Source organism: Mastigoproctus giganteus, chromosome 7 (genome assembly GCF_048544385.1).
Source record: "Mastigoproctus giganteus isolate SK-2022 chromosome 7, ASM4854438v1, whole genome shotgun sequence".
In the NCBI taxonomy this organism is placed as follows: Eukaryota; Metazoa; Arthropoda; class Arachnida; order Uropygi; family Thelyphonidae; genus Mastigoproctus; species Mastigoproctus giganteus.
In genome coordinates, this window is record NC_143581.1 from 51,926,957 (window position 1) to 51,946,828 (window position 19,872).

Below are 19,872 nucleotides of genomic sequence, written 5' to 3' on the forward strand. Positions count from 1 at the left end.
TTCTTATTATATTAAGACAAGTTAAATTCTTTCCATACTGGCTGGAATGTTGACATATTTTAGCTTGTTTTAAAAAATAACTGATTTTATAAGCATTGAAAAACATATGTAATATCATAAATATAACAGTATAATTCTCAGATTAAATTTAGTTTGCTGTCTACAAATAATGTCTACAATTCCAGCCTTTGGTCAACACCTATGAAAGTATTTGACATAAAATACTGGCATAGTGTTAAATGTTCTTTTCCTGATTATTCAAAACTTGGTAGATTCACTTTTGATCATTTATCATTTCTGTATATCAGCAGTTCTACAGAGATGCTGTATGTTATATGTGTGCAAAAAATTTTATTAAATATTATGGTATGTACATCCACAGAGAAGGCTGTACCAAGCTTTTGATTTTAAACATGAAAGAGAGCAAAATACAGTAATAAAGAAGTTTTATAGCCGATGAACTAAATATTTGCATTATTATTTACATCTGTCAGGCACAAAAGAATGTTGGCATGCTTTAGGCTTAACACTTGTAAGTATTTGCCCAGATAGTGAATATTAGAAATTAGACAATTATGTGGTTATTGAAAATGGATTAGAACAAAAACTATTAAGATTGAATATAATAAAGGCATGAGGGACTGATTTATCCACTGATATTAAAAGGAGTAGGATGCATCTCTGAACTTGGTGAATTTTCAGGAGATTTCAAAGGAATCTTCAATTTACTAAGGTTTTTAGAATTGACATTAGCAGTGGCAAGAAAACAAGCCTATACAGTATCAGCCAAAAAAAAAAAAAAAAAAACACCTCCCATTTCACCTGTTCATTCCCTCCAATATTTTGTCTAGTTCATTCTTGTATTTATTTAAGCTATCAACTTCCACAACAACATATGAAAGTTTGTTCTGACAATCAACCGCCCACTGGCTAAAGGCAAACTTCTGCTCATCTATTCTGCAACCATTCTTCCTCAATTTGATTTTTGTGCCCCCTCATGTGTGGTCTGAGCAAGAGGAAGAATCCCACCAGCATTGAGTTTCTCAGTCCATTTAAAGTCCTCAAACACTTAAACAGATCACCTTGCAGGTGCCTAGTCTCCAGAGGCTGCATTTTGCAGAACTGAAGCCTTTCTTGGTAGGAGCACCCTTTTTTTCCACTCCCCAATCTAGTTAACCTTCTCTTTATTTGTTCAAGCAGCTTCACATCCTTCCTAAATGAGGCCTTCTGTAGACCTGTACGCAACACTCAAAATGCTGCCTTATATAATAAGATAATACCTCCTAATCCCTAGTAAAATTCCTGTATATCATTGACAAAAGCCCATGAGCCACCCTGACAGCCTGTCTGCATTGCTCACAACATGGTTACCTCCAAAGGCATTATTATTTTCTCCTACACAGTTATTACAATACTCCGGGGTTACTGCTACGGAAATGCAGTATTTCACGTTTATTAATGTTAAACTTCAATTACCATTTCTCAGCTCATTTGCTAGATACTGTTGAAGTAGCATACTCTCATTACTGTGATTAAACACACTGCCAACCTCTTTATCATCTGCAACCTTGGACAATAAGCCTGATGTGCTATACCTTCATCAATATCATTGATAAATATAGAAAACAATAATGGGCACAACACCAATCCTTGGGGGACTCTACTAATAACATTAGTCCACAAAGAGCAGTGTCCATTGATTACCACTTTCTGTCTTCTCCCATTCAACTCTCACTTTATCAATAGCAGCAACTTGCCCTTAATGCAGCAACTGCTCCATTTTGTACAGCATTCTTTTACATGCAACAGTATCAGAAGCTTTCCTGTAAACCAATACTTTCCAGAAAATATAATATCAAAATTATTTTTTGCATCCAGTTTCTTTAAGACTACATCATAGTATCCAATCAAATCGGTCAAACAAGATTTCCCCTTAACCAGCCCATGCTGTATCTGAATTATAATTGCAGACTTGTTTAGATGATCCAACATTACTTCTTTTACCAGTGACTCCATTATTTTCCTTGGAACAGAAGTTAAACTAACAGGTCAGTAATTAATCGCGTTACCCTTTGTGAATTCGGGATACATTTGCACATCTCCAGTCCATGGGACCACCCCTGAATCCAAGGATGCACTCATAATTGTGGCTAATTGTTTGCTTACTTTCATCACTGCCTCCCTTAATATAATTGGATAAATCCCACCCATCCCAGATGCCTTTCTTATGTTTAACTTCAACAATTTCTCTTCCACTTTCCTTTCAGTTTTTACAAAATTGTTTAGCTCCCTGTTAGAGTTAGATAAACTTCCGGCATCCCCTTCCCTAAAGAATTCCTTATGTGTGAGGATAGATGCAAAATACTCATTCAGTTTGTCAGCAACTTGAGCAGGATCATCAATTGTAATCTGCCTTCACTTGCCTGACTCTTTTGTGACTTGATTACAGATGAGTTTATATCTACCATAGGCTTCTGTGTCGATCGATAATTTATATGCTTCCCATGCATTTTTCTTCTTTGCCACGAGCCTCATTAATTCATCTGACATCCATTTAGTCATATACCTTGAAGGTATTTCTTAGTTTATATGAAAAGCCTAGTAGCCTCCAAGATTAAGTCCCTGAAGGCTTCCCATTTAGAATTCACCATTGGTATCATCATCAGTTAATCCCACTGTGTAGAATTTAAAAACTATCTGAGACCACTGTAGTTGCCTTTACAAAAGCAAAAACCCCTCCCTTAACTCTTGATAGTAGTTACATCTTCAAGTAAATCCCAAACCAATACTGCTGATAATCAGATCAAGAATATTACTCCTTGTATAAAACAGTCATCCAATAAATCCATAATAGTTTTGGAAGTGTGTGAGTGACCAGCCCACAAGTTCCAGTCAATATCTGGAAAGTTAAAATCCCCCATTATAAGATATTCTGATTAGCTGGCCCACTCTTCCTCTGAATTGTTATTAGTTGTACTCATCAGATTCATTAGACCTATAACACAGACCTTGATTGTCACGTCAACCGTATATGGCTGACATATATGGTTGATGTGACAATCAAGTCGGAGTGCTGACGATTATGGGAATTTACTACATTATTTTTGAAAAGCATGGCCCCTGGTAATACATCTGATGAATTTTGCTTGGCTCTATGGCAAAAATTAAGTGAGTAACTGCTGATTATTTTTTATATGAATTTTACAATTACAAAATTATGTAGATTTGTGGTGTTGACATGAAAGGCTGATGGTACAGTTTGGGCAACAAGTACAAATCTTTTTGTTTGTTTTTCTAGAAAGAAGGGGAAAAGAGTTTTTACTCTTTCCTCTTCTTTCTAGCAGCAGATCTTCCTTCAGACTCTTTTAATTTTGTATAAAAAAAAAAAAAAACACTTGTTCTTCTACCACTTTATCCCCTTTCTTAGAATTGTGACATGAAACTATTAGTCAGACAGATCAATGCCTGCTTTATCTTTATTATTAGCTAGAATAGGAAATGGTTTTTGTTTGGCTTCTTTTCATCTTTCTTTACTGGAGCAGGGTTCATCAACCATTTCTGGGACATGCTTTGTTGACATTAAAACATTTATTTTAGAATTACTGATCAAATTATTTACTAAATATTTTTGGCCCCAAGGGGAAAATTTTTTTTAAACTAGCTTGGATGTCAACGTGTTAAAGGAGAGTAAGGCTTATTATTAGCCATATGGTGCAAGGAAGCCTGAGGCTTATGCTGCACTAGTCAAAAAAAAATTCTGAATTACCCTGAGAGAGAGAGAGAGAGAGAGAGAGAGAGAGAGAGAGAGAGAGAAGTAGAAGGGAATCACCAAGAAAGAGAAAAAAAATGATATCCAGTTCAGGACCCTGGGTGTGCCAAGCCCATACTCACCAGATGTGAGTCCCTGGGGGTGTTGATGGCATATACCCTGTAAATTTGAAGAAGAGCACGAAGGTGTATTCAACCTATGAGGATAATTATGAGGGCATCTTTGGACTCAGGAGGAGAGATTCCTTTGGATTGGAGAAGGACCAATGTATTACCAATACATAAAGGCAGTTATAGGAGTGAAGTTGGTAACTACAGACCAGTTAGTCTGACTTCAGTGGCAAAATCTTAGAGGCAGTGTGCAATCCAGGGACGTTTAGAGAGATATGGCATTCATTCTGAAGAACACACAATATGGCTTTGTTAATAGTAAATCATGTTTAACTAACTTAGCAGGCAACTTAGACACAGTAACCCATGAGCTGGCTTTAGGGAATAATTTCAATATAGTTTATTTGGATTTTAGCGAAGTGTTTGACTCAGTTCCTCATGAGAGGTTATTGTACAAGCTTGAACAGGTTGGGCTTACAGGTAAGATTCTAAGATGTATTGCTGGGTGGCTGCAGGGCAGAAGGCAGAGGGTTGTGATTAATGGATATTCTTCAGATTAGTGTAACGTCAGGAGTGGGGTCCCTCTTGGATAGGTTCTTGGACCACCTTATTTTCATAAATGACATTGGTGAAGGGATAGGTGTGATGTCAGACTTTGCAGATGACACATAAAAGTTGGTAGAGTCGTTAATGATCAGTACAAAGTAGCACTCCTTCAGGATGACCTAAACAGACTTCAAAGATGGTCAGAGTGGCAGGTATGCTTTAAAGCTGCTAAATACAAGGTCTTATACTTGAGGAATAGCAACCCACAAATAAATTATACGCTTGGTGGGATTGAAAACAGTGGAGGAAGAATGAGATCTGGGAGTTGCTATCCGGGGAAATAAAGTTTTCTGAACAGTGCAAGCATGCAGCCAGGAAAGCCCATGGTATCCTATCAGTGATTTATCAAATGCTATCCTGTAGAGATAGGGCGGTCATAATCCCACTGTATAAGGCAATTGTAAGCCCACATTTGGATACTGTGTTCAAGTATGGAGACATCATCTGAAAAAAAAGACATTGAGCTTCTTGAAAGGGTCAGAAGATGGGCAACTCGAATGGTGAGATCGACAGAAGGATGACTATGAGGAAAGACTGTGACTATGTGGGGTATAGAGCTTGTCAACCAGGCACCTCAGAGGTGACTTGATTGAGGTTTATAAGGCTCTGAGAGGGATTAGTAAAATGAATGAAGGTGGAATTCTAATTGTTTTAAAGAATCTCAGAACTGGAGGCTATAAATTCAACTTACGGACTTGAGGTTTAGATTAGATTACATTGTAGGAAGTTTTCTTTTAGCCAGTGAGTCGGTGATAGCTGGAACAAGTTTTCCTTGCACATAAACTACCTGCAAGGACAACTTGCAGTTGAGGCTGGCAGTTTGAATAAATTCAAAGGTAAGCTGGATACTTGCCTGCATGAGGAGGGAAGCATATAATTTGTGTTTTCTTATCTATTTGTTTTTTTTTTTTTTTTTTTTTTTTTTTGTACCAGTGCAGAAAAAGCCTGTGGTTTCCTTGCACTATATGACTATTACTAACACACTCCTACTCTCATTTTTTTCTTTCCTGTGCTTGCTTATGTCACACCAAATTGACTCAACATTGCACTGGCCACCCATGTCAACTGGATGTGCTGCCTTAGATTTTATGCTTTTTAACTAAGAGCATAACCCTTTCCCCTTCCATCCTGTTTGGCCTTTCTGTATACATTCTACTTCCCGTATTCAAATTCTGCATCTCTTATGAGTGATACTACATTTCTGAAATCCCAACAATTGTTCCAAGTGGAAAGTGGGTAATTATAGATCTGTAATTTTAACTTTTGTGGCAGGGAAAAATATTCTTACTCATGGAATCCATGATTAAAGATGTTTTGCTGGAGCATCTGAACAGGAATGGAATTGTACAAAAATAACATGTCTAACTTACATGCTATTATGAGATTGTCAAAATGAATTTTTTTTTTGTGTGTCCCCTTGTATCAGGGTGGCTCCTAGGCATAAGCCCATCTCCACCTAGTTCATCTGTGATGCTGCAGAATTTCTGCAAAATGGGCCTGATAAAAGTATTAGTGTGTCAGTATTGTTTGGTGTGCAGTTCGAGATTTCAGGACACTTTGTCACCAGGGTGCAGCCAACATCTGGGCAGCTGCTGCCTGGTGCCCATCCCTAGGCACAAGGAGGCAGCTCAGGTCTCCTATTCTCTGTTAGTGCTGTAATGCATAAATCCCCACTCCCACCAGAAGTAGTGCAATACCAGTGGGTGCTGTCAAAAAGAACTGGATGTCAAAGTTTGCAGATGTTATCAAGGTTGGCAGAGTGACAGAAATCAGTGTATCATGCTATAACAAGACCTAAAAGTATTAGCCAGATGGACTGATAAGTGGAAATTTATATTTGATATAAATTTCCACTTATCAGTCCATCTATATTTGAAAAATGCAAGGTAATCCCAGAATATTATGGGAGGCAGTAATCCCAGAAAAACATCCCAGTTGGGTTATACTGCACTCAAGATAGCAGAGAAAGAAAAAGGCCTTGGGGTAATTGTTCAGTCTGCCGTTAAGTATTCGAGCAGTGTAGGCAGGCTGCTAGGTCAGCTGATGGTGTTCTGGCAATGATATGCAGTAATTTTGCCATGGGGACAAGGAACTATTCGTCCTGTTGTATAAGGTAATGGTTAGGCTGCATCTTGAGTACTGCATACAGGTTTGGAAGCCTGGTTTTTGGAAGGATGTGTTACGTGTTGGTAGTATAGGGAAGAGCAACAAGATTAGTAAATGACATGAGTACTCTTACCATAAAAGACATCATTTCTGCAAATTACAGTATCTGGAAACTAGAGACCTGCAGGGAGACTGATTGAAATATTTAAGGCCTTTAATGAATTGAGTAAATTAAATGCAGATGGCACCCTAACTCTTGCTTGGATGACACACGATGGAATACATAAATTGGGGAAAAAAAAAAAAAAAAAAAGGATGGTTGTGGGATGGATGTGCAAAAATTTAGTTTAATCGAGAGAGTGATTGATTGTGGGAGCAAATTTCCAGCTGGTGTTGTTGAGGTGCATCATTTGAATAAATTTAAGAAAGAATTACACGAATTATTTGGGTAGGGGAATGAACAAATGAGGTGGATAGCATTTTTTTTTTTTTTTTCGCTGATGCTATATAAGCTTGCTTCCTTGCAATCACTTGTTAATACTGATAATAAAAGTAATTTTGGCATTCTATATTTTGACTTGCTTAAGAATTTGGATGCTGTTCTACAGGAACATCTTTTGAATTGTTTGAAAAGTGGATAATAAGTTGTTTAAATAATGTGAGCCAGAATTGTTATAAATGGCTGTTACTTTGAGTGAGCAGGGATCAGGGTTCATTCCTGGATTTCTTATTGTGGCTGATATTCGTTAATGGCATTCAAGAAAGAATACCAAATTTGATGTTCATGTTTGGTACAAAGGTTGGGAGGGGTGGTAAGTGATAGTAACCAGGGCATACTATTTCATCAAGCCAGGAACCTTTTTTGATCCTTGAGGAGGATGTCTTCCTTTAATGAATTCCTGTGAATGAAAGACAGGAAATTCCTGAACAGTCTTGAACTTGCAGTTGCAATTTTCCCTGTCTACATGTGTAATCTGGGGATATTAGAAATAAATTCTAGCTAAAAATTTTTATAGATGACTTGTTCTTCACCATATCAGATTGTTCCGTCTTTTTTCAAAATTTGTTTTAGCCTGTTGCCTTCATAACCTGAACAAAAGTTTTCAGGTAATATTCCTTAATCCTGGAATGACTGCATCCAGAAAAAGTTGCATCGGTTTGCTTTAGTATAAAGTAGACCATTCACTGTTTTATTAATTAATAGGCTAGAAATAATTTAAAATTGTTCACTTTGTAACATCATTATTTATTTTATCATTGTAATGAATACAACTGTGAATGCTTTTAAACTGAAAATATATTTTAGATATTTTTAAATGAAAATGCCTTTTGGCACACTTTGCATAAAGTGCATCTACTTGTGTAACTATCTTCAAGCAGACATGTCAAAAACATGTTATGAAGCAGATGTATATGGCCTTAGATGCTAGTGTGTTATATAAATTATAATAACAGCAAGAAATCCTAAAAAAGATTAGTAAGTTATGGCTTACTGATATTCATAGAGCACTCCCATCTGACGTGATGATTTTGTTGTGAATATCATATCTTCTAATTATAAACTTGTAGAGTTGTACATCACCTCTGTGACCACTAAATATGGAGGATGCGGAAAGGTCAGGGAATGACCACCGCATATCCTTGGAGCAATATGGCCTTAGTTGCTAATGCTCCTAAAAACCAAACAAACAACAACATCACCTCTGTATAGTGATTGAAGTATTTTAATTGTTCTAAATATGTAGCTTTAATGTTCTAATCACATAGGTTGGCTTTTTTTTTTTTGTAGTTTTCTGGAAGAAATTAGAAAGGATTGTTATTTAAAATTGTTATAACATTGCATGTAATAGGGGGAAAAAAATCTGGTAATAGCATGCATTGCTATACTTTTACCTCTTAGAACCTTGCCTTAAACAAAAGTGGCAAGGCAAAAAGTGGTAATGCTTTTGCCCTTACTGCTTTGAGCAGGAGCCAAAGTAGTGGATGCCTGGCTATGGTAGTTCTATTGCAAATCATAGCTACATTTGTTGTGATAATTTTGGCCTTTTTGTGGAGTTAATCTGTAGTGAGGCATGATATGGCCAAGGGGAAATCTGTGCTTTTGTTGCAGAGTATAATGGTTTTATATGAGGGCTTGAAGAAAGAAATTAAAAAGAGGGACATTCAAGCTGAGCTGACCAGGAAATGCTGGATGCTGCACTCGTGCAACAGAAGACAGTATGATCCTTCACTGTAGCATGTGAAGGATCATACTGTCCTACCTTCTGTGGGACCATGTGCTGGTCCCACAGAAGATAGGGTGAATCTATTGTCAGAGAAATGGGAAATAAAATTTGGTTTATTGCTCTATAATATCATCAACAAAAGTTGATGATATTATAGAGCAATTGTCATAATTTAAGGACACAAAAGGTGATAAAGGTGGTACGTGATATGTGATGCTAAAGAGAAAAGGTCACGAGTTAGGATTAAATTTGAAACTGTGCGATTCTGCACAGAACATGATTTGGTTGTTACGAAACTGTGATGAGTTTGTCAATCATTTCAGCCCAGGGTCCTCTGCCTGTAAACTGAAGACTATTTACAGTCTCTCCAGTTTAAAGGGATAAAATGCACTTAACTTCAAAGGAAGCCAGAATATTTGCTGATACTTTTAAGCAGTGTTAGGTGGATTGGAAAATGGGCACAGACTACTAGATCAACAGCAGCCACAAGTAAAGGTGTAAGTGGTCCTTGCACTGCTTCTATTGGAACATGCAGCATGTGGCAAGAAGGTTGTCAGGGATTACATGGGCTGTGTTAAGTTTATTAAGAGTAAAAAACAGGTGTATGTATTCTTCCATAGACACTAATGCTAGTAGCATAGTAAATAAATTTGAAGTATGGTTAAGTCATCAAATGCAGTCATAGGGATATCAGAGATATAGTGTAACTCAGACATAAGAGATGCAGAATTTTTGGGGAGTATAACATGTACAGTATCAGCAAATATTCTGGCTTCCCTTGCAGTTAAGTGCATTTTATCCCTTTAAATCTTACTCTGATTGTCAAGTGGCACCAGGTATCCCACCCTCCAAACTCTTGTGTTTGTATTCTCAGTACAAACTCTGCAAAGGCCAGAGATAGTTGAGTTTTAGTGTTGGCCTACATAGTATAGTGTTAGCCATTCACTGCCCATAGTATTACCCATTCACTGCCCTGAGGAGGCAAGTCCAATGTAGTAGGGAACAGAAAGGTATATGGTTGTGTGAACCCTGAGCTGCTTGCTGGGGGGGGAGACCCTCGGGAAAGTGAAAAGGGGAATGAGATGACAGGGGAAGGGGAGAAACAGATGAAGATAAAGAAGGTGGATGATAGGAAGATTCCACCTGGAAATGGGAAGTTAAAGGGCTAGAGAGACACTCCTGTGGGAGGAGACCATCCTCCACAGGTAGAAACTGTCAAGAACAGAAAGATTTTTTGTTGGGAGTGGGGGAAGGGAAAGAGGGATTGTAGGGGAATAAAGTCGTAGGGCCAGGGGAAGAAGATAACACTGCGGACATGCAGTGCTTATCTGTTAGTAATCCCACACCATGCCTCAGATCAGGGGACATGATGTTAACAAGACAGGGACGTTTCCTAATAATTTGCCCCACTGAAACAAATGGGGGGGGACTGTTAGAACAACACACTCACATGCACTCAGCCCAATTGCACACCTGTCATAATTACATTTACACAGTCACACTTTTTTTTTAATCTATTTAGGAGCAGAACGAATAATAGCACATAACAGAACACTCCCCCACATATATGTCATCTTACCTTCATCATTATACAGACAGACAGAACACAGGTGCCACCTAAATATAACAACCACCAAGACATCACATGTTACTTTTTGAAGTGAAACTTCTTTAGGCATGGCCCAGGCAGTTTTCACATGGAAGTAACTTGTGTCCGTGGATTAACAAAAATCACCATGAAAATGCGACGCAAAATGATTCAACGCCCCCACCATTGTACCAAGCGTGAGTAATGTAGCAGCTTACATAGCATCAGCACATGACGTAATCAGTACCCCTACAGTGCACTGGTGCATTGTTGTGAAGTAGTAGTACACCTATGGAAAGTTTTTCATGGCATTTTTCTTTTATGACAACCCTTAGGTTGTACCAGTAGAGATGCATATGACTAACCAGTGACTGTCTGCTTGTGTTCCAAGTAGTAAATATATAAAATTCCCTCAGCATCCCAAAAATGATGGCCATAATTTTTCCAGCTGAAGTTTGTGTCTGAAATTTTTTGGGTTGGGGGAGAATCCTTGTGCTTCCATTGCATTGATTCTTGCTTGATATCAGTGATGAGCCCATGTTTCATCACCCACAACAATTCTGGAGATGAAAGTCTGAATTGCTTCTGTTGAGGGGTCAGAAATCTGGGGACTCACCTTGCACCAACCTTAGTCATCCCCAAACGTTTATGGAGTATGGTTATAACTGTTACTCAGATATGTCACATTTCCTAGAGATTTGGGACACCTTTAAACATCTCTCATGCAGCACAAGTTTCCACAGCCTGGCACATTTCTGGAGTGGTTGCTTGTCACAGGCATTCGTGGTCGTGGATTATCTTCGGTGGACCCTACCCCACTTTAATTGGTTTCACCTGGTACTCTGAAGGCACACTATTGCCATACTCAGCCACCATTCTTTCATGAATGGCCTTTGGCCCATTTCCTTCTTTGGAGAGAAACTTGATGACTGAACAATGCTCTAATTTCAGCAAATCCATAATTTGATACAGATGTCATTTTTCTGTTACGGTAGCACAACCTGAAAACATAATGGGATCAAAATTAGTATAATTCAAATTGAGATATGGAGGAATATGATAAATCATGACTCATTGAAATATAACAATGGGAATTACCTTAGGTAGATAATTAGCAAACCCTTAGCCATAATTATGAAATCTTTCTTAGATGCAGGAGAGGCCCCCATGGATTGGAGGTGTGCAAATGTATCCCCAATTCAAAAAGTGGTTTAAAAAGGTGACACAAGTAGCTATAGACCTGTTAGTTTAACTTGTGTTGTGGGGAAAATAATGGAGTCACTGGTTAAAGAAACATTGCAGGATCATCTTGACTAGACTGCAATAGAAGTTAAGACACAGCATGGATTTGTTAAAGGGAGGTCTTGTCTGACCAATTTGATTGGATACTGTGATGTGGTCACAAAGGAACTGGATGCAAAAAATAATTTTGATATATACTTTGATTTCAGGAAAGCTTTTGATACTGTTGCACATGGAAGACTGCTGTACAAATTGGAGCAGTATGGCATTAAGGGCAAGTTGCTACAATGGATAAAGGGATGGTTGAGTGGGAGAAGACAGAGTGGTAATAAATGGACGCTGCTCTTCATGGACTAATGTTATTAGTGGAGTTCCCCAGGGTTATGAAGTTCATTATTGTTTTGTGTATTCATCATGATATTGATGAGGGTATATCAGGCCTATTGTCCAAGTTTGCAGATGATACAAAGGTTGGCAGTGTTGTTAATGACAGTAAGGACAGTATGCTACTGCAAATGGATCTAGATAAGTTGGGCAAATGGGCTGAGAAGTGGCAACAGAAATTTAACATCGGCAAATTCAAAGTACTGCATATGGGTAGCAGTAATCCAAGAGAAACGTACCAACTGTGTGGTACCAAACTCAGGGAAGTGGAGAGTGAAAAAACCTGAGGGTAATTGTGCAGTCAGATATGAAGTTTGCTGAGCAGTGCAGATGGGCTACCAGAGCAGGTCATGGAGTCTTGTCAATGATATATAGGAATTTTGCTAGCAGGGACAAGGAGGTGATTATCCCATTGTATAAGGCAATGGTCAGGCCTCATTTTAGGAAGGATGTAGAGTTGCAAGTAAAGTTACAAAGAAGGGCAACAAGATTGGTGAGGGGAACAAAGGGGTACTCTTACTTAGATTGGCTTATGTTCTGCAAATTGCAGTGGCTGGCCTGGCACATGCAAGGTGATCTGATTAAGGTGTATAAGGCCTTGAAGGGGTTGAGCAAGCTCAGTGCTAATGGGATTCTTCCTCTTGCTCAGATTAAGAACCCGAGGGGGGGGGGCATAGATTAAAACTGAGGAAAGACAGTTGTAGAATAGATGTGCGGAAATTTGTGTTTTATAGAACAAACTTCTATCTATCGTTGTGGAAGTTGATAGCCTAAATAAATTTAAGGCTGAGCAAGATGAGCATTTTGAGTGAATAGATGAGTGAAATAGGAGATTTTTTTTTTTTGGCCAATGCTGCATATGCTTGCTTTTCTTGCATTGTGTGCCTTTTCTAATACTAATGTTAATTCATTGAATGCCTCTCATATATGTAGTCAGTCCCAGTCATTTTAAATAAGATGTTTGTTATTTGGTTTTTAGGAGCATTAGCAACTAAGGCTATATTGCTCCAGGACATGCGGTGGTCATTCCATGACCTTTCCACATCCTCCATATTTGGTGGTCGTTTTAAATAAGAGAACATGATGATATTTGTTGCTCTATGCCAGTGGTTCATTTGTGTGTGTAAATGTGCTTTTTTTTTTTTTTTTTTGTTGTTTTTTATAAATTTTTCCGCCCTATTGTATGGGCTAGTCTATTATTGTTGATATGTTTTATAAATGGAAAGTGAAGTTTACTGTGTTTTTTATAAATTTTGCCATATTTGTCTTCCTTAGCCCTCTATTTTCTATGGGATCTTTGTCTTGCTGAACAAAATAGTTTTCAGGAATGTATCTCAGACAGTTGGCAAAAGATTGTTGTACTCAATGCAGTACAACCACATTGGTTTTAATTCTAATAAATTCTTTAAATTTTTTGTTTTTAGTGGTAACAGCATAGATGTTATTGTTTCACGCTCATTGCCATTATTTTCTATTAATTTTATATATTAAATTCAAATTTTAATTCCCTTTTCTAGTTTTGACCTTAACATGAAATAATTTACTTGATGTATTATACAGTGGTAAATGAATATTTGTGAAGAGTCTGTAGATAATTGAAACTGTAGTGCTTGAAATATGGGGATGGTATGGCATCATAATGTTATTTCAGTGGTTACCTCTTTAGTTTTGAAATCAGTTAACAGTGTTAATATATATATATAAATAATAGCTTAAAAATTAAGAAAATATAAATAAATAAATATTAAGCTATCATTAGAGGCAGCAAAATGCACATCTGACCATCATGCTCCATATCAACAGTGGCCCACAAGGCTAATAATGGTCATGGAATGACCATTATTAAAGGGGAAAAGATCAAAGATTTGTATTGCGATTGAAATGCAGCGATTCCATGACTATTATTAGCCTTGTGGTCCTCTGTCGATATGGGGCATGGTGGTCTGTCTATTATTTTGATATTTTGTTTTCTCCTTTCTTCTTTTAACCCCATTTTTGGTGATATTTCATGTTTTTCGGAACTGGTACCTTACGAGGGGGATACTGCTAAATTATCATATAATTGGCATTGTTTTAAATTTTATATCGGTTTTATTAATTTGATTTAATGTGCGAAATTATATAGGGGATTTTCGGCTACTGTTTGTGTCTTATTACCTTTACTTCCCATTCCCTGTTGGTTTATTTTGTTTTACGTTATTTTTATGTTAAATTTTCGCTCTACAGTTTTTGCCATACTACTGGCTTATGTTTTATTGTATTTTGTTTTATTTTGAATTATTGGATATATATATATATATATATATATTTTTTTTATTTTATTTTTTTTTTTTTTTGTAAATTTCCCAATTTCTCACTCTTTGTTATTTTCCTTTTCTTTATGCTTAAATCTCTCTTTTCAGGGTTGCTGAAGGGATGGGTATTAGAAACTTGTGTTACCTGACTAGATACACATTTGTTATTTCATTCCTACATTTTTGCCTTATAATTGTTGTTTTGCTACTTTCTAAGCTATAAAAGTGCTCAAGGTACAGAAAGTACTATTTTTTATAATTTACTACGGTTATACATCTTATGTTTACTGGCAGAAATCTATAAGCTATGGAAATTGCATATTGCAGTTAGTGCATAGTATCATTTCACTATTTGCTATAATTTGAAACAAACTGAAGTTTGCAAGAGGGAAGCACTCCAAAAATGAATAATGAAAATCAAATATAAGTACTTGAACCTGTTTAAAATGGAAACACAAGCATTTTTTCTGGCAGATACTAGGTGTGATCAAAAAGTTTAGGACCTGAACTGGTAAATAAAGAAGATACCCTGATTATATTTTTGAAACATCTGGAAGAGAAATATTCCTGGTAGTTTCTTTTGGAATTGCTAATAATTCCTGTGTCATTTTCTGAATAATTTCTCAATCTTTGCAAATCTATGACCTTTCAAGGGGACTTTAAATACCCAAAAAATGCTATTTCTATTTGGTATTACAGATTGGGGACCACAGTGATGGAGTGCTTCACAAGAAATTGTTGAATAGAAATTGCAGATTGTCTTGTGGTGTTCATGATGCAAGTTTTAATTTCTTCAAAGCCCACTTTCCTGACCATTTTCTCTGAACAGCTTCACAAAATTACCATAGAATTGTTTTGTAGTATTCCTGGTTCATTGTTTGACCATGTAGAACAAATTCATAATGAACAATAATACCCTGTGAGTAAAAAATATCATGATCTTCACGTTTGATTGAATTTTTTATTTTCTTTTTTCAGGAAATTGGAAAGGACCATTTGTTTCTTGGTCACAGCCATACACCCACAATCTGTTGCCAGTATGATGGAAGATACAAATGTGGGTCAACTAGTAGCAAGTTGACAAAGATCTTAACATAAAAGAACTTGCTGTTCTCTGTGATCATCAGCGAGGATGTGAGGCACAAACTTGGCTAAAATGCATCTCGTTCTCAAATTTTGTGTTAAAATTGATTGACATATTCATAAGAAATACTCAATTCAATAGCAACTTTGCTAATAGTGAAATGTTACTCACTCCTAATCAGATCACAAACACACAAGTTATTGAATAATATAGCCTTAGTTGCTAATGGTGACCAGAGTGAGGATCATCTTCAATTGACAAGCAGTCCTCTTTATACTTTGTGAACCACTAAAAAGTCTTTGAACAATGGAGAGCATATTCTTTGAAAGTGTTTTTAACATTCTGTGGGTTTCTCTTGCACTTTTCCATAATTTGATACAAATTTTTTGCAGATTTGCTACTCAGTAAAATCACTTATTTTAAACTGCAACGAAACAAATAAAACACCTTCAATGCAAGCTGAATTCGGACTGACTACAGGTAAATGGGTGATTAATGTGTTACTATGTCCAGATAAGTCACCAGGTGTCGCAACTCATTATGACTGTTCAATTTGAAGATGCAAAGTCAGTTCCTAAACTTTTTGTCACACCTTATATTTATCCTCCATGGCAGCATAATGGGTTTGTTACTTGTCATTGATTTGGAGAGTTCTGGGTTTGAATCTCATTGGAAATTGGAGGAATTCTCTTTGGACTAACTGTAGCTTTGATTGAAGATCTCTGGCGTCTCCGTAGCCAGGTGGGAAGGAGCAGCAGTGCGTAGCACACGCTTCTTGATTAGACCTGGGTTCGAGCCCGTCACCACCAAATACGGAGGATGCGGAAAGGTCAGAGAATGACCACCGCATATTCCAAAGCAATATGGCCTTAGTTGCTAATGCTCCTAAAAAAACCAAAAAAAAAAAAAGATTGAAGATCTCTTCAGTCAAGGCATGGTAATCCCAAGCTAGTCTTGGGTGGAGGTTTGGGTTTCCCTTTGTTACTTAGTTTTTTTTTTTGTTACTTAGCCTGCACGATACTCATACTGTCCCCCCTCACACACACACTTGAACAAAATACACAATGAAGACCATATATGGTACTTCATGAACCATCACACTGTGACAAAAGTAATTGATATTCCATGGAACCAAAAGTCTAAACAACATACAAGTGACAAGAATAGTGTGCATAAGTTGTTACTTATTAATATTGTCCATTAATTGTCTATTGCTGTTCAGTAATACTTACTATTACATTGATTGCACCTCGGGTTCTTTATTACTATCTTTATCATTCAAAGCAGTTCTTTGCGTCTTGAGCTATTTTTAGGCAAAAAATAAGTTATTTAATTTTTATATATATTGTTTATAATTATACTGTTTGCAAAGTGAACTATGAATAAGTAGTGAAAAACCCTACCTAGAGGAAGAACTGAAATGGAACATGCTATTCAGTTTCATTCGACTGTTCTCTGAAGAGTAGGTGATTATGCTACCTAACTGCTTTTATAATTACCAGAGTAATTTCCATAATTTGATACAGTAGAACCTGTAATTTTTCAGTAGAACCCGGATAAGTTTTTCCAAGGGACTGGAGGTCTAGAACTTATGTGGGAAAATGACCTAAGGGTATGAAATATTAACTACACAAATAAAAATGAAAATATACACATGCATAGGTAAAAGATCATTTTTAAGTACTTCAGAATTTATAAATATTTTACTCTACCTATGGGAAGCATTTTTAAACTGATGATTTCTAATTGCTTAAACTCATTACCAAGTTGGAAGAATGAGCTCCTTTGGAGTTTCAACACACCTTAAAAGGTCACAATTACAATAAGACAGAGCAACAGTCCACTAAATAATTCAGAACTGTTCACAACCATCAGAACTTAACTCTTAATATGGTTGACATATCCAATCATGGATATCGATAAAGACAATTGCAATATGTCACTTCCATTATATTAAATTGTTTATACAAAAAAGGTTTTAGTGCTGAAAGCCTCAGACTACAGAAAATTCACTAATCGAACAAGTTCGTAGTAAACCACCGAAGTAGGTGATATGGCATCGTTTCTGTTATGTCTCATATTGTGAAAGCCTTCACAAAGAGTTGCCCTGAAATTGCACTACCTATTCTTGGCAGATACCACCACTCCATCACCCCTGGGTGGTTGTGGTATCCACCAAGAATAAGTTGTGCAATTTCAGGGCAACTAGTTGTTGAAGGCTTTCACAGTATGAGACATAACAGAAACGATGCCATTTCTACCTACTTTGGTGGTTTATTATGAACTAAAATGATGCTTGACACTAACTTGTTTGATTACCAAATGTTTATATTGTTTTATATTAAAAATAAATAATTTCTATATTTAAAAAATGTATTAAGTGGGAAAATGTCATTATAATAATACACTGTGTTGTTTATCACAAACTTTTTATGCGGAAAAACCTTTTCCCCGGGGAAATTCTTAAGCAGGAAAATGATACATTACAACATATAGAGTTGAAATTGGGACTTAAGAAATCAAACCTGGTACAGGGGAAAACTTATGCAGGAATTTCTGATCCAGGTTCTACTGTATTTGTTTTGCACAATAATAGTATAATTAGCCCAAACTTGGAACTATTTTAATGACAAAGTTACTATGAGATTAAATTGTGTTCACAATATGCATTAAGTGGCCACTTTATAACATATACACCATCATCCAAGCAATGCTTACTCTGCTCTGCCAGAGGATTCCTTGGAAGATGTGGTGCAATATGCCTCTATACCAGGCTGTAGAAAGTATTTAGTGTGATATGAAGGATATGTGTGGATGTGCATGTCCAAAGTCACTGTCATACTGTCTTCAAGTACAGAGTGATAGTTGACGCAAGGCATGTTGGTGCAGTTCTCACAGCCACTGTCAAGTTGCTAGGTATTCATGTGCAGCAGTGTCTAGTGCACCAAGAATAGTCCAACTAGAAAACATCCGGCCAATAGAGGCCGGATGTTTTCTAGTTGGACTATTATTAGGTGATGCACCTAATAAAATAGCCATTCAGTATATGTCAAATGCTAATTATTACAAAAATATAGATTAAAAATCGGTCACTTTTTTTCATTACAATAGTGTTTATTTTTTTACTTTTAGGTTACATAGGCAGCCACGACATCTACAGGCCTTTTTGTTAGCTGAATTGGGAACAAGGTAACATCAAAGGAGCATAATGTTGTTTCTAGATGTGATTTATATATAATATATACTATTAAAAATATGCATAGAAGTATTTTAGGACTGCTCAGGTACATGTGGCTTTCTGTTTTTCACCATTTTCACATAGTCAAATGTGAAAGTACTCACGTTACATTGATAATGTAATGTGAGTACAGTAAACTGCAATAGATAGTGATTGATAGTTTCATGATACATTATTCTGCCAAACAAACACATCTTTTTGTAGCTTCAAATTAGAAATAAAAATATTAACCTGTCTCCATTTTGCCAACCTAATTGCATGTAAGTTTCATTATGATAATTCAGGTTATGGAATGCCAGAACTACAAGATTATTGATTGTGACTGTTTCAGAGTCACTGGAAAACTTTGCTACTAGTATGAATTGGCTATGTGACCTAAGCTGATTTGAACATGATATTTTTCCAAGAACTGAGTCATGCAGTAAATTATAAGAAGAAAATGGGCAACTCATTTGTGACTGGCAATAACAAGCTCCAGCAATATGTAAAATATGTTGGGAGTGAACTCCTGTAAACTTACGGTTCTGAGCTTGACTCGGTATAGCTCTTTTGTTTGCTGTTGTAGTGTATCAGCAAATGTATATCTTGGTATATCATAAAGTGTAGTATATTGCTATTGCTCCTTCTAACAACTGATGTTAAGAAACTGGCTTTTACTGCCACTTTCTTTGATAACAATAAACTTGGTAACCCAGATCTTTAATTTCAAATAGGTTCAACTTTTTTTATATTTGTTATTTTTTCTGTTATTAAAGTGCCATTTTTATAAATTTCAAGTGTTCTAAAAGCCACTCTTACAGTTTAATCCAAGAGTGTTAATTTTCAATATAATGCGCGCACATATTATTATTATTTATTTTTTTTTTTTTATGCCACTGAATGAACTCCTTTCCTTCCTTTTTTTTTTTTTTTCTTTCTTTTTCTTGGCAACTTTATTGAGTTCACATTGTCACTCTGGATTGGTAGCTAGAATGGGTGACTTCTAGCTGTCAGTCTTGATTAATTATAGCCAACAACAATTAACTTCAGCCTGCAACACGCAGTTATGAGATCTGTTGCAAAGTTTTCTGTAATGGTTAAAAGGGTCACTTTTGATACTGTTATGTTTTTACTCCCTCATCTAACTTATCTTGATAAAATTGTTACTCCACTAAGGTTAAGAAAATGGATAAATTAATAAAATTTATTTCTAATTTGCAATTAAAAGAACACAGTGTACTGACTTG

The 19,872-nt window shown here is 36.4% G+C and overlaps 1 protein-coding gene across 1 annotated transcript in view; it reads left to right on the plus strand.

Annotated features, from left to right (window-relative positions):
* eIF2beta (eukaryotic translation initiation factor 2 subunit beta) overlaps nt 1-19,872 on the plus strand; it is a 176,734-nt gene that overhangs the window by 126,577 nt on the left and 30,285 nt on the right. Inside the window, exon 7 of the mRNA XM_090377660.1 lies at nt 18,541-18,597. Within this exon, the coding sequence (XP_090233786.1) occupies nt 18,541-18,597 (57 nt within the window). The remainder of the gene's footprint in view (nt 1-18,540; nt 18,598-19,872) is intronic.